Genomic DNA, 14,118 nt, shown 5'->3' with positions numbered 1-14,118 from the left:
TACAGTCACCGAAACTCACCAGGCGGGGCAGGTGCGCTGTGTGAGGGCAGGTCGGCTGGAGAAGCAGAAGGGCCCCATTCTGAGTGCAGGGAACTGTGCGGAGGAGAGAGGGAGTCTACTGACCACCTCTCTCCACTCCCAGAAATCCCAGAGGGTAAAAAGAGGCCCCTGGAGTCCCCTCATCAAGGATCCCGGGTGGGGCGCTCTTGGCACACAAGCCATTGGGAGGAGTCATTGAGCCATGTGCGGTGACACTCCTCTCCTACAGTCCATCAAGATTTCTTATCTTTGTGAACAGCACACTTTGAAAAGGTTCCCACCATTTTTATGTAGCTCCATTTGGGACCATGCTCCCATCTACCCAGAATTCACCAGGAGACCCAGGATTGCATTGTGAGAACTGTTCATTAATCTTCTTTTGGCTGCTGCAGAGAAATTTCAGGATCAGGACTTTTAACTGACGCGTATGGGCTCAGTCTGTCCGTGTCAGGAAGCCAACTTCGGACCACGTGCGAGTGTCCCACCGGGTGATACCCACACCCCAGGTAGCTTTGATGCCAGGACCTGTCGAGATGGACAGACACTTTCCAGAGAGCTAGAACTTACCTCCTCTCCGAAACATTGGGATGAACATTAATGAGAACTGTTTGAACTCTGGAAATACTGTTGCTTTTTCTTTTCCTGTGAGAAACACATTGTGTTTTAACAAGTCTCCATTTGTACGAGCCACGCAAACATTTACCAAGAATACCACCTGGCGTTACTTGTTTAAAAAAAAACAAAACAGTCCTGGAGAATTAGTGTGCTCCTGAAGGCCACTTCTCAGCTGGGGGAATTATTATATTATTAAATTATTTTTTTTTTGAAATCACTTAACAGAAGCTTCAGAGATAGATAAATCCATTTCCAATGCTTTCTGAAAAAGAATGTATGGACAAATATTTACCCTCTGTGAGCCTCAAGGTCAGTGCTATTAGAAGGGAGTAAGACACCTCAGTGGACTACATGAGTTAACCCTGATAAAAAGTGGCCCAGGGTAGGTACACAGTGCATTTTAAATACCTGACCTGCCCACCCTTTTTCTAAGCAAGTGGCAGAAAACCCTGGCTTGCTTTCAACACCGTATCATCAAAGTCTGCGCTCCTAGCTTGCTGTTTTGTTAAGTAATTGCTTTTTGATGGTCTTGGCCACCTTCACGCTCAATACAGAACCTTTGCCTGTTCCAAGTGCGTACATAACACGGGAAAAAGAAAAAGGGGTTCACATTTTTCAATTTGGTCCCCAGAAGAAAGTTTCTGTTTTCCTTTAAATTTGAAAATGCGTAACAGAGGTATTTTCGTTTTCAGCTGTCAAAAGTACCATGAATTCCATTGGTTCAGGTATTGAAAATATAAACAAACAGATTCCTCTTCAGGATAAACTGTCACCTTTCTTGAATCACATTGATGAGTACGAAACGTACACCCACCAGATGTTACCCATGTTGGAAGAGTATGACTCATACAGGTGAGCGCCTCCTTTGAGCTGGTGAACTAGGACGGTGAACCTCGCTAAAGAACGCGGTAGAAACTTGACATTATAACCAGAGTAATCTTCTAAGAGCAAGTTGTACAAAGAGGCCATTACCTGATGTATTCACCCTAGTTTTCATTTGTTAGAAAAGTTGAAGTGTTCACTTTGGCAGAAGATGTACTAAAATTCAAGTACCCACCAGCCCCATACACATTATTACAATATTACTGACTACCTTCCCTATGCTGTGATTCATATCTCTGCAACTGTTCTGTAACTATCAATTTATACTTAATCTTTTCATGGGGGGGGGGGACCACTCTGTAAAGAACGTGATTGTCTTACCATGATGTTGTACATCTGATATTAATACAGAATAATATTGAATGTAGATTGTAGTTGAAAAAAAATCACAGATCATAAAACCTTTCAAGTAATTATATTTCAGAAATAAAAATATTAAAACTGAAATTATACAAAGAACATGAGCATAGTCGCTACTAGAGATGGCATGCAAATTCATGAGGCGTTCCATATTTTAATTTGAAGACTGGAAGTTCTTGGGTTAAATTTTTAATAGTTTACCATTTCGATGTCATTAGTGGCTTCTAGAATCTTAGTTATAATTATCTAAGCATGTACCAGGATTTTAAAATTTAAAAGTAATTAAGAAGGACAAGGGCATTTGGGAAATACTCTATCCATTATCGGCACATAAAATACATATGGAGAGGTCGGTGCTTACAGAAAGAGTTTCCCCGAACCCAGTCAACTGTTCAGAGAGCTCGGGGGAGCAGCTGTGTGCCCCATTAGAAAACGTTGGTGGTGGGGCTTGGCCCCGGGAGGTGCCAGCGGACACTCCAGACTGAGGGCTAGGGAGGGAAGGACTTGGAGACTGGAGGTGTTGAGAGAACCAGCTGAGATGTTAAGATGACCCTCCTCTCAGAAAGGCTCAGCCCCACGACCTGCCACTGGAGCTGTCCCTACTCCAAACCCAAGGGCGTTCCGGACACATACCTGCCTGTTCGGGTTGTTTATTACGCAAGAGCACAAGATAAATCGTAATAACCAGTAGCCTTTAGGGAACAGTTAGAGTATGCCCGCCAAAGGCTGTACGTGTGACATCTCATATAATACACATGGACCCCTGAGTGGTGTTGCAGTCACAGCCTTGTTTCATCGGAAACCGAGGCTCAGGGAGGGAAGTGGCTGACTTAGGCAGCACCAGCATGGCAGAGGTGCATGTTCAACCCCCGCCTGACTTGGCTCTTAATTACTGCCCTGTAATCAACAGACCGTTTTCTTACCAGGGCGCTAGGCCACCCCCATTGGGTATCAGGACAAACGTAAGACAGCCTTTCACAGTGAACTTACAATCTCCTTAGAGTTTCACAGATGGAAAGAAGGGCACAGTTATCTGTCAACACATCAGCTACCCCTGCCCACAGACCATCAGCTCATTTTTAAAAGAAATTTAAGCAGATGAGGGATGCAGTCACGGTAAAAGATTCCTGAAGCCAGCTTTCATAACTTATTGAATTATGTGTCCCTGGGACCTGGAACAAAGTGCCACAGACTGGATGCAAGGTGGCTATTATTATAATTATTGAGATTGCTCTCAACCGAATGAAAAGTTTTAGTGGCAGGCTTTCATCTCAGAAGTAAATTCTTTTTATTTGTTAGTATTTTAAAGGTTGAGAAGTATTTTTACCGTCAGCTGCCGGGAAGTGCTCGTTGTACGATCCAGGAATGCCAGTAAGACCTAATTGAAGATCCATTATCCTGAAATGTCACACAGGAAGGACCATTACAAAATTGAGATTTGCATTCTGCAGGCATTTGGTTTAGGATGCTTGTAAAATTCCAAAATATTCGATGCACTCCCCACATAAATTTGTTTCTGATTCCATAATGAACACAACGCCACCCAAATATCCCCGCAGTAACAAAATACTTTAGAAAATAACCCAGTATTTCTTTACCTGTTGACTAATCATGATCTGTTTACATCTCATCATCATTCTTTTTTTTTTCTCAAGATTTTATTTATTGATTTTAGAGAGAGGAGAGAGAGAGAAAGAAAAGTGGGGAGGTGGGAGCGGGAAGTATCAACTCACAGTAGTTGCTTCTCGTATGCGCCTGGACCGGGCAAGCCTGGGGATTTGAACCAGTGACCTCAGCACTCCAGGTCAATGCTGTATCCACTGCGCCACCACAGGTCAGGCCTGGTCTTCGTCCTGATAAACACATACAGCATTGGGAACCTTGAAAGAACATAAGAGTCCTAAGGCTCATTGTTACCAATAGCCCTGGAGAGGTCGCATGCACCCTGCTCCCCAGGAGTGAAGCGAAGGGAAGAAACGATAATCCCGTGACCGTGAGTGAGAATGCTTCCAAACCAAGAAAAAGATGCAGGTTTCTTGCCGGTCAGGTTGGAGCACTAGCAGTGGGAAGGCATCCATCCTTTCACATCTCCCTCCAGGACACTCCCGGAGGCATCTGCTAATTGATTGCCAAGTAGTGCTCAGCTGCTCCTGCCCTGGCGTGACCGCCTTTGTGTCCTGACGGTGTCACCCTCTTCATGTATAAGAACACGGTGCTTGTTTTACCAGGTGGCTGGTTAGCTTGGTGGTCTGCTTTTTGCTGACTCTCATCGTGACTTTTTATTACCTGGGCTTGCTGTGTGGCGTGTGCGGCTATGACCGGCGTGCCACCCCCACCCGACGGGGCTGCGTCTCCAACACCGGAGGCATCTTCCTCATGGCGTGAGTGTTTGCTCGTCCTGGCCCCGTGGGGGGTGGGGGTGGTGCGGGAACTCGGGGAGGAGAGCAGGTGACCGCTGGTGCACAGAGCCGGTGGCCTCTGGGCTGGGCACTTGGTTCCGGTGGCGTGTTGGTGTGATTATACTTTTGTCAGTTTGAGAAATTTCATCAAGAGTAAAAAAAGTAAAAGAAAATTCTAAATTAGTTGTACTTCGATAGATAAGCTTAAATACACTGTTTACCTGTGATGGGCTCCCATTTGAAGCAGCCATCAGGGAAGTTGTTTCCAAGTTTGCTTGCTTTATTCCCATTGTTTCCCCCTATATTTATCTCCATCCAGCCAGCCAGCCAGCCAACCAGCCATTCCTGCACCCATCCCTTCCTACCTCCCTCCATCCATTCGTCCATCCATCCATCTCTCCATCCATCTCTCCATTTCTCTATCTATCCATCCATCCAACCATCCTCTCATTCACCAGATACTTGTTAAAGACTGGCCTGGTGTCAGACCCTATTCTATATGATTACCTAGATCAGTGGTCCCCAACCTTTTTTGGGCCTCGGACCGGTTTAATGTCAGAAAATATTTTCACAGACCGGCCTTTAAGGTGGGACGGATAAACGCACAAAATAAAATTATGCGACCGGCGTAAAAACTGTGGTATTTTTAAATATAATTGTCGAACTTACGAGACAAGCGTCAAGAGTGAGTCTTAGACGGATATAACAGAGGGAATCTGGTCAATTTTTTAAAATAAAACATCGTTCAGAATTAAATATAAATAAAACGGAAATAATGTAAGTTATTTGTTCTGTCTCTGCGGACCAGTACCAAATGGCCCACGGACCAGTACCAGTCCACGGCCTGGGGGTTGGGGACCACTGATACCTAGATGGTTCCATTGGAGAGGTTTCCTCTCCACCCTATCCTTCGTGCTCTGCCGAGAGCATTCTCCAGAGAGAAACTGGGTTGTGTTTCTCCTGTGCTGAAAGCCCCTCAGTAGCCTCCCTTCCTTGGGCCCAGCAGCCGCTCTCCAGTGCACGCATACCTGCCTCTGGAGCTGCCATTCACCCCGCGTGTGCGTGTGCCCTCTCTCTGGATACAGAGCCACCTTGGCCCCTTCAGACTCCCCAGAGCACATCTCCTGCCTCAGACTCTCCCCACTCGCAGGGTCCCCTGCAGAAAGCCTTGGTTCCCTCACCTGGCTCGGAGCCCACACCTGAACCACGGTGCTGGCTACAAGTGCACCAGAGACCACGCCCTAAGGGTTCCCCAAGTACACAGGTGCCTAGGACTGAGAGGCCACCGTGCTTAGCACTTTCTGTCTTCACTCCTGGGTAGGCTGACCCGTGAGACCTGCAAACAGCTGAGGCGACGGCTTTCTCTTCTAGATTGGGTAGATAGAGTCAGTCACTGCCGGCAGGTAATATTGGGTATTAAATAATTCCTTGTGGAAGTCTTAACTTTATTTCTGTTTTTTTCCAGTGGGGTTGGAGTCAGCTTCCTCTTCGGTTGGATATTGATGATGATTGTGGTTCTGACTTTTGTCATCGGTGGAAATATGGACGGTTTGGTCTGCGAGCCTTACCGAAGCAGGAAGCTGTTTCAGGTGAATGTGGGGGTTTGGGGTGCCGCTTATGGGAGGACAGGAACCAGAACCTGGATTTCCCCAGCTCCTGTGGGTTTCCTCAAGAGCTGCGCGAACAGATGGGCAGTCTGATTGTTATTCAGTCAGTGGAGATGCCTTCTATGTACCAGAGAAAAAAACATGGTAGGGTTTTTTTCTTTTTTCATTTTGTAACTGAAATCAGCAGGAAGTAAGGCCTGTGCATCAATGGGGAGGGTAATACTGTGGGAGGAGAATCGTTTTCTCAGCGGCAGTTCTCAGATGTGGGGGGAAATACCGGAATGCACGTCCCTGGGTTCTGCCCAGACCCCAGGAAGTCTCTGACACTTTGAAGAGTTTCCCAGACGCTAGTTGTCCACACAGACGGGTTGAGGTCGTAACGTTTAGGTGGCAGGGATGATAAGTGGTGTGCCTCCTGGCTGAGTTTGCCCCTAGCGGAAGTCTGATGGGCGGTTGGGTAGTGAGCTCACGCCGCACTCTCCTGCTCCAAAACCAACCACTTCACTGGGGGGGGGGGGGGCTTCCACGTGCAGCTTCCTTCATTCAGAGGGAGTTTTGGTTTTTCTGCATGTCTGCTAACTTTGTCTTTCTAATGTTTTTCTCCAGATTCTGATTTTTTAAAAATATCTTTCTGTTTTCCTGTTTTATTGTTGACATCTTCCACCTCAGACCTGTTATAAAATTAGCTGAACAATTATGAAAGTAACAGGTTTTGTCATGGTATTTTCGTTATTTATTTGATTAAGGAAAATTACATTAAGAGCATCAATTGATCAAATTATCTTCACTGAGACTATTGATAAAAATATAAGGTCTACCGGAAAGTTCTGTCCTTCTTTGGAATAAAACAAAATACAAATTTTTCTTACCGTCAATAAACTTTATTAAATAATATAATTGCCATTATTATTGATTTCTTGCCAGCGTGAGGGCAATTTGTATATCCCATTTTTGAAAAGTTTTATCTTTTGATGCGAAAAATTGAACCAGTGCTTGTTTGATATCTTCTTCATTTTTGAATTTTTTGCCCTTCAAAAAATTTTGTAAGGACAAAAACAAGTGATAGTCAGAGGGTGCCAAGTCTGGGAAATATGGTGGATGCCACAGACATGCTTCTGTAGCATTTCTTCCTTGTTGAAATTCGTAAAAATTACAGTGGCGTAAATGAACTTTATCAGTAGCCATGGGTACATTATCGCTTTGCACATAAGACTAACATGAATCAACTTTGTTTTAATTTGCTACATCAGTATGTATACATTAAGTGATAAAAATAGAGAGGCACACATGCGCCAAATAAACATGTGCTTATATGTCGAAACTTGTGATAGAAACGGACAGAACTTTCCGGTAGACCTTATAATTAATAATAATAATAAATCAAACCAGATGTTATCTTCTATACTGTGTTAAATCGTTAAAAAAAAGAATTCTTGCCCTGGCCGGTTGGCTCAGCGATAGAGCGTCGGCCTAGCGTGCGGAGGACCCGGGTTCAATTCCCGGCCAGGGCACACAGGAGAAGCGCCCATTTGCTTCTCCACCCCTCCGCCGCGCCTTCCTCTCTGTCACTCTCTTCCCCTCCCGCAGCTAAGGCTCCATTGGAGCAAAGATGGCCCGGGCGCTGGGGATGGCTCCTTGGCCTCTGCCTCAGGCGCTAGAGTGGCTCTGGTCGCAACATGGCGACGCCCAGGATAGGCAGAGCATCGCCCCCTGGTGGGCAGAGCGTCGCCCCATGGTGGGCGTGCCGGGTGGATCCCTGTCGGGCGCATGCGGGAGTCTGTCTGACTGTCTCTCCCTGTTTCCAGCTTCAGAAAAATGCAAAAAAAAAAAAAAAAAAGAATTCTTAAAAAGTAGGGGATCTTTAGAAACCATTTACACTCCTCAAGTACACATACGGCCGTGCACTAATGAGCCCATCTTAAATATATATGATGTGTTAACTTGTTTTGTCTAGAGAAAAGTAGTGAGGAGCGGGGGGTTTCTATTAGCTGCTCTGAGTCAAATTGTCTATTTTCTCCTTATTTCTAATGTGTTTGTCTTCCTAAAAAGTAGTGTTTTTCAAAAAAGGTGACTTCACCAATTCCTGTTGACACTACCCAGTGGTTGTCTGATTTATTCTATACACACTATTATTTTCTAGTTTTAACTTGAAAATCAATGAAGAAAATCTGCCGGGGTCCATCCCCGGGGGAAAGGATCCAGGGGTCCCACAGGAAGAGACGGCGTCGGCACGAATCGAGTGAGAGAGCCGAATTCTTTTCTTACTCTTTATTCTCCAATTGGCATTTACTGCCAGGCATCTCTCTCAATTGCTGGTCTAGCTTTCCTTTTATGCACACACACTAAGTTATAATCACATGGTATTCAGAATACATTGATTAATCATTGTTTTTGTTTCACTATGGTTACATTTCCTAGGTAACAGTTAATTCATTTCTATAAACTATAAATCATTCAAAGTACAATTATACAATAACTTGAACAGCAATAACAATATTGATACAAACTTCCAAAAGGTCAGTACTCTACCTTGTCTAGGATACTATTGTCTAGTCAAATTTTATTTATTACTATATTCATACACTAATTAAGTTCTAACTTTACTTTTCTCAGAGTGTTCCACCACCTGCAGGTCAGGTATGCAAGAAGAATGGAAAGTTTCTTTACTCTACCACATGAGAAGGCTAGGGAGGAAAAGTGATGAATTAAGTGAAGGCTGAAAGGTGCTCTGTGTATAGTTACTGTTTCCTACCTATTCATAAGTCACAACCTATTCTTTCTAACATGATTAATAAGAAGAAATTCTCCTACCAACTTAACCCTTTATGAGGGATATCATAGCCAGCCTCTTATGTCTATGAGCCCAGTTCAAGGGGCTTACAGGCTTTTCTGTGGAACTCACACCCTCTGTCTCATTTCCAAAGAAATTACTACGAATCTACAGGGAAAGTACGGTACTATTATTCCTGTGCCATAAATGATAGCACACACCCAGAAAAGGGGGGATATAAGGCCAGATTAATTCAAAAAGGTCAAAAGGGGGAAGTATCGTTGTGCCTTTTCTTTGCGGTGACTTTGTCAACCCGCAGCTGTTAGTCTTCACTGCGGTGACTTTATTAACCAGCAGCCATTGGTCTTCTTCTGCTGTGACTTTGTCAACCAGCAGTTGTGGATCTTCTTCTGCTGTGACCTTGTTAGCCAGCACTAGTGGATCGGCTCCCGACAGAAATCATGACATAAAAATCCCCAAAATCTATTTAACAGAATATTCATTTTATTATATGGGTATGTGTTAGTGTAAGACTTTTATTTTTTTTCAAAGATTTGAACTTTGTTCTAGGTTTTGGACACGCCCTACTTACTGAACGAGGAATGGAAATACTATCTCTCTGGCATGATCTTTAACAATCCAGACATTAATCTCACTTTCCACCAAGTTTACAGGTAAAAATAACGGCAGTATGTGTTTTTTGCTACTTCAAATGCTGTTTTTCCAGAATGAGAGTTTTACTTTCAAAGTGTCTTTAGTCTAAATGCTGAGACGTTCCAGTTTCAGAATCACACTGCACTCTAGTCTCTGCAAAGAAATGGTAGATATAAGACCAAAAAGATGATCCTTCCCTTGGAAACCTTCTAGAACTTGGAAAGGTGATGTCTGAAGGTTCCTGTGCCCAGTGATCAGGAGGACATACTGTTGCGGATGACCTGATATACATGATAGGACCCTATGAGGACTCTTGTTCAGTGGATGGGTGCAGATCACAGACATGGAGCCAAGAGCTGGGCTGTGCAGTGGGCTGCCTGGACCCCGGCCCGGGCTCCGGCACTGGGGGCTCTGTGATGGTGGACGGTTCTGCTTCCTCTTCCTCCCTGTGCAGGAGGAGCTAATCCAATGGCTCTCATCCCCTCTAGCAGAGACAGGAATGGATGGCTCCTGTATCCACCCTCCAGGCACTTCGCCCTCAAGGCAGACATTGCTAATCAATTGTGGTCTTCTTCTAAGCCCAGAAGACTTCTCAGGATCCTTTCCAATAGCATGTTCCAGTTAGACATTACCAATCCATGGGCGTTTCTGTGCACAATGAAACCATGCCTAGGCTGAGAGGACAAGACCCAGCTCCTGCAATTCTTGCAGAATTCTCTGGTCTTCTTTCTGACTCTTAGTGCATCAAGCTCTCTGTTCCAGCAAGCCCAGCTTGCTTGAGGTTCCCTGGGAGAAGTATCACACGTCCTCGGGGAGTGCGAATATTTGTTCTCCCAGGCTCTGGCTGCAGGCCACGGAGCCCATGCCCCCAGGAAGTGCCTGTTTGGGTGGCAGAGATAGGCATCACATGAGGCTGGCTCTCCTTAGCTCAGAGGAGGTGTTTCCCATTTTAAAGATGCACAGAGCTGTGAGGCCAAGTCAGGCTTCTAGCCAAAGTGTCCTGCCGGTCTGGGTGTCGGCAGTCCCTCAGTGTCTCCGTCCTGCCATCGGAATATGCATCCAGCCTGTGTTTCCTCAGAGAGCCCAGCCTGGGGAGATGGAGGGAGACGGGCTGGCGGAGGTTTGCTAGCACCTTTCCATGAAGCCCGTGAACACACCTCTTTCCAGCCAGTGTTATTTTGGGGATTTTAAATGAGACTTTATTTCATCCGAAAATGTGAATACGTCATTCCTCACAGCACTGAAAAGAGCACAAAGGGGACAAATAAAAGAGCGAGTTTTGCAATCCTATAGAATCTGTTCCCTAATTGGGACATTTTATAAAGTGGGGAACAAAGTCAGGAACGGTGAGCACCAGGGGGGTCGTGTGGCTTCTGGTGACTGCCTACTGTGAGGACGCCCAGAAGCCACTGCGTTCACAGATTAAACATAGACAGACAGTCGGCCTTTCTCTCGGCTATTAGCAGTGGGCAGCGGCAGCCATGCTGCCTTTCCGGTTCAAGGTCACTCTGTTTATTCCCGCAGCGACTGCAAAGACAACAAAGGCATTTATGCCACCCTGAGGCTGGACAACAGCTACAACATCAGTGAACACCTCAACCTGGAACATGTAAGTGATTAGAACCGACCGTGGAACTCACCTAGCTCTTTACGAAATCCAGTTGTCCTTGTTTTCTCAGATGGGCGTGCATTTTAAAGTGACATTTTGTATATTCACAAGGTTGTGCAACACTCATTTTATCTGACTCTAAAAACTTGCGCCTCTCCACCCCAACAGCAGTTAGTTGCCTCTCTTGAAGCATGAGGGTCTGCAGAAAATTGCACAAGATCCTCTAAAGGGGCCTCTGGGGACACTTCGCAGGAAAGATTGTTCTTCCCTGAAGCACCAGTGTTCTTAGAGAAGCAAAGGCCACTTGTTCCCCAGGGTTATTGGCTCTCCCAGACTGACCGTCGTCTTCTGCCAGGTCCCTGGGGAGGGAGTAAGGCTCTGAGGACTGCGGCCCACCCCACCATCATTCGATCTAAGTTGTGGCTGCAGCCCCAGGACCCTGAGCTCCGCTGGCCCTCGGCCGAGACAGCATGGCAATAGGGGTGGAGGTGAACGGAATGGGATGCCCCCTGCTGACCATAGAAGGAGTGAGAGTTTCAGCTGCCCAGGCCTCGGGGGCCGTTAGCCCAGGCCGCCTTTGCTCCCCCACACCTGGAGGCCCTCTGACGTCCCCAGCTATGCAGGGAAGAGTCTAAGGACACTTCTTTCTTCTGGATTTCCACAATGGAAGCAGCCACCGAGTGCTACCAGGGAACAGGCTGTTCCCCAGACCCCGTTGTCCCAGTAGAGCCTAAGTTCTGCGTCAATCAGGGGTCCCCGATGTGACTTCCCCGCACAGTAGGACACTCCTGCTTATCAGCAGGGCTGGCAGCCTCTTCGAGACTACTCTTGAGGTGGCTGTGAGGATTCTACTTATCAGTGCTGACACTAACTTCCACCAGAGAAGAGGCACAGCTGACACACAAGTTAGTTGCAAGAATCACACAGGCAGTTGATTACTTACAGATCTTGTGGCGTGCCTGGGTACAGCTTAAAGGGGCCCCGTGGGCGTGCTCCTCTCGGCTGTCTTTGGTCAGAGCTCAGTTGGGCGTGGAGACAGTCTACATCAATGTTGGAGTCTGGGCGACTACTGCAGCAGGGGGCCCCTCAGCTTTAGTACCTTTTCTGGCCAATGCCTTCTAACAGGTGTCAATCTACAGAATTATCACCTCAAACCACCTTTTTAGGAGTTCCTCACAGGGATCCCTTTTTATGTTAATCTATAGAAATGTCACATCATAAAGATGCCATGTGATTCTGCTTTGCACCCCACCTCCTCAAAGGGGGCAGCGAAAGATGTGGGGTGGGAGTCAGAAAGCAATGCTGGTCAGGTGCAGGTGTTTTTATTTATTTGTTTGTTTGGTTGTTGGTCCTATGTAACTTTGTGGCTCTTTGATGGCATTATTAGAGAAAAACGGCCTTCCTTAGGCCTTTCCTTTTTCTCACGCAGTATGCCGGAAACATAAACCGTGACTTGGAAAACATGAACGTGCAGATTAACGACACTGTCCTGCTGGATGCAGCAGGCAAGAAGAACCTTGTGGATTTCAGTTCTTCAGGAGTGGACAAAATAAATTACAATGCTTACTTGGCTGAGGTAGGGCCCCAGCGTTCACGCTTGATCTTTCGGGGGAAATGAGAGCACCAGTGTGGTTTTTTTGGTTTTGTTTTAATTTTTTATTTTTTTTATTGAGATGAAATTCACACAACATGAAGTTGACTCTTTTTAGTGAGCAACTTACTAGCATTTAGCGTTATCACCGTGGTATACAACGACCACCTCTGCCTAGCTCTGAAGCCTCTCTCCATCACCCCAAAACAAAGCCCTGTTCCCGGGGAGCAGCTGCTCCCCGTTCCTGCTCCCCGCCCTCGGCAACCACCAGTCAGTGTTCTGTTTCTCTGAATTCATCTGCGTTGGGTATTTCATGTGAATGGAACTGCGCAGATATGACCTTTGTGTTTAACGGCCTGAACTGGTCCTTTTTTTTGCAGCTCAAAGAGCTTCACTTCTGTGGATTGTTGAATAGTGTGGTTTTATGTGTCCAAATAAGAACACAGATGTTGTCAGCTGTGTAAGAGTGTCCTGTCGTATTTTATGGACCCATGTTCACTCTGTTGCCTGAGACGTGGTTAAAGTTTGCAAGTGCCATATCCATGACAGTTTTGGTTATCTTTTTTTTTTTTTTTAGACAGCTAAATCGCCCACAAAAGGGAATATTTTAACATTTGCAAACGATATAGAAGAAAAATCCAGGATGCTGGTGAGTTCAGAGCGTCCGGTTAAATTCTGCAATCATGGTAAGGTGTCCCAGGTCAACACCACCCTTAGGGGACCTCCCGAAGAGATTCCTCACAGCACAAGTAACCCCTTGTTTACAGCCGCTTCTCCAAGTCCCCACCAGCAAGCCATGACCATGTGGCCCACGAGCCTGTGAGCTGGGGAGGTTTCCGGGGCGGCCTCAGGGAGCACGCAGCTCTTCCTGAACCCTGGGCTTTATTTATCACCGGCTCTGCCCCTACCCACCAACCCCTCCTCTGCCAAACACCGGTGCGCCCGTTCCCCAGGCAGTGTGGGTGGTTGTAAAGCCAGCAGCCGTGGCTACCATCACAGCAGCCCGGCCCATGCAGGTTCGCATTGGATTCGGACAGTTGGTAAAGAAACAATGGAGCCAAAAACTGATAGGCCATTTTCTTTAATTCTAGCTTGCACCCGGCAGGCAAGTAAAAACACACACTGGGCTCCAAAACCCACTCACATTCAGTGCTCACAAAGCCACTGACTTATCCGAGTTTCCTAGAATCAAAGGTTTCTAGCTCACCAGCCTTATTCTCCTCAGTTCCCCATCTCCTTCCTTATCCCAGATACAAACTCTGCACAAACTGGCATCTCATTCAGCACTCCGCCATCTTGGCTGCTTCTCCTGGCCACATGGCCTCTTTCTTCTCTTTGCTCTGCTCCCTCTGCTCTCTCATGCTAATCATCCCAGGAACCAAGGGCGCAAGCTCCTGTTCTGCCCTTATTTTATAGTGTAGAAATCCAAACCTTTAATCCAATATACAAAATAGGGAAGTCTCTAATATAAAGTCACTTTCTGAGGCATGATGGGATTGTTCCACCCCACATCAAAAATGGGTGGGAAAGGCTTAATCCCAAAACCAAGCCCCAGGCTACAAGGATTCTGCCTGCCTTTAGCCCACCCCCAA

The 14,118-nt window shown here is 46.2% G+C and overlaps 1 protein-coding gene and 1 non-coding gene across 2 annotated transcripts in view; both read left to right on the top strand.

Annotated features, from left to right (window-relative positions):
• PROM1 (prominin 1) overlaps window positions 1–14,118 on the top strand; it is a 91,639-nt gene that overhangs the window by 65,909 nt on the left and 11,612 nt on the right. Inside the window, exons 12-18 of the mRNA XM_066384994.1 lie at window positions 1,347–1,506; window positions 4,125–4,277; window positions 5,761–5,884; window positions 9,243–9,346; window positions 10,851–10,935; window positions 12,365–12,511; window positions 13,104–13,175. Coding sequence (XP_066241091.1) covers window positions 1,347–1,506; window positions 4,125–4,277; window positions 5,761–5,884; window positions 9,243–9,346; window positions 10,851–10,935; window positions 12,365–12,511; window positions 13,104–13,175 — 845 coding nt within the window. The remainder of the gene's footprint in view (window positions 1–1,346; window positions 1,507–4,124; window positions 4,278–5,760; window positions 5,885–9,242; window positions 9,347–10,850; window positions 10,936–12,364; window positions 12,512–13,103; window positions 13,176–14,118) is intronic.
• On the top strand, window positions 1,950–2,053 carry LOC136407325 (U6 spliceosomal RNA). Its single transcript, XR_010751874.1, has one exon. It is a non-coding gene; the product is annotated as a U6 spliceosomal RNA (small nuclear RNA).

This window comes from Saccopteryx leptura, chromosome 5 (assembly GCF_036850995.1).
Source record: "Saccopteryx leptura isolate mSacLep1 chromosome 5, mSacLep1_pri_phased_curated, whole genome shotgun sequence".
NCBI lineage: Eukaryota > Metazoa > Chordata > Mammalia > Chiroptera > Emballonuridae > Saccopteryx > Saccopteryx leptura.
Note: the sequence above shows the minus strand (reverse complement) of the source record. Positions and strands in the feature narration are given on the sequence as shown.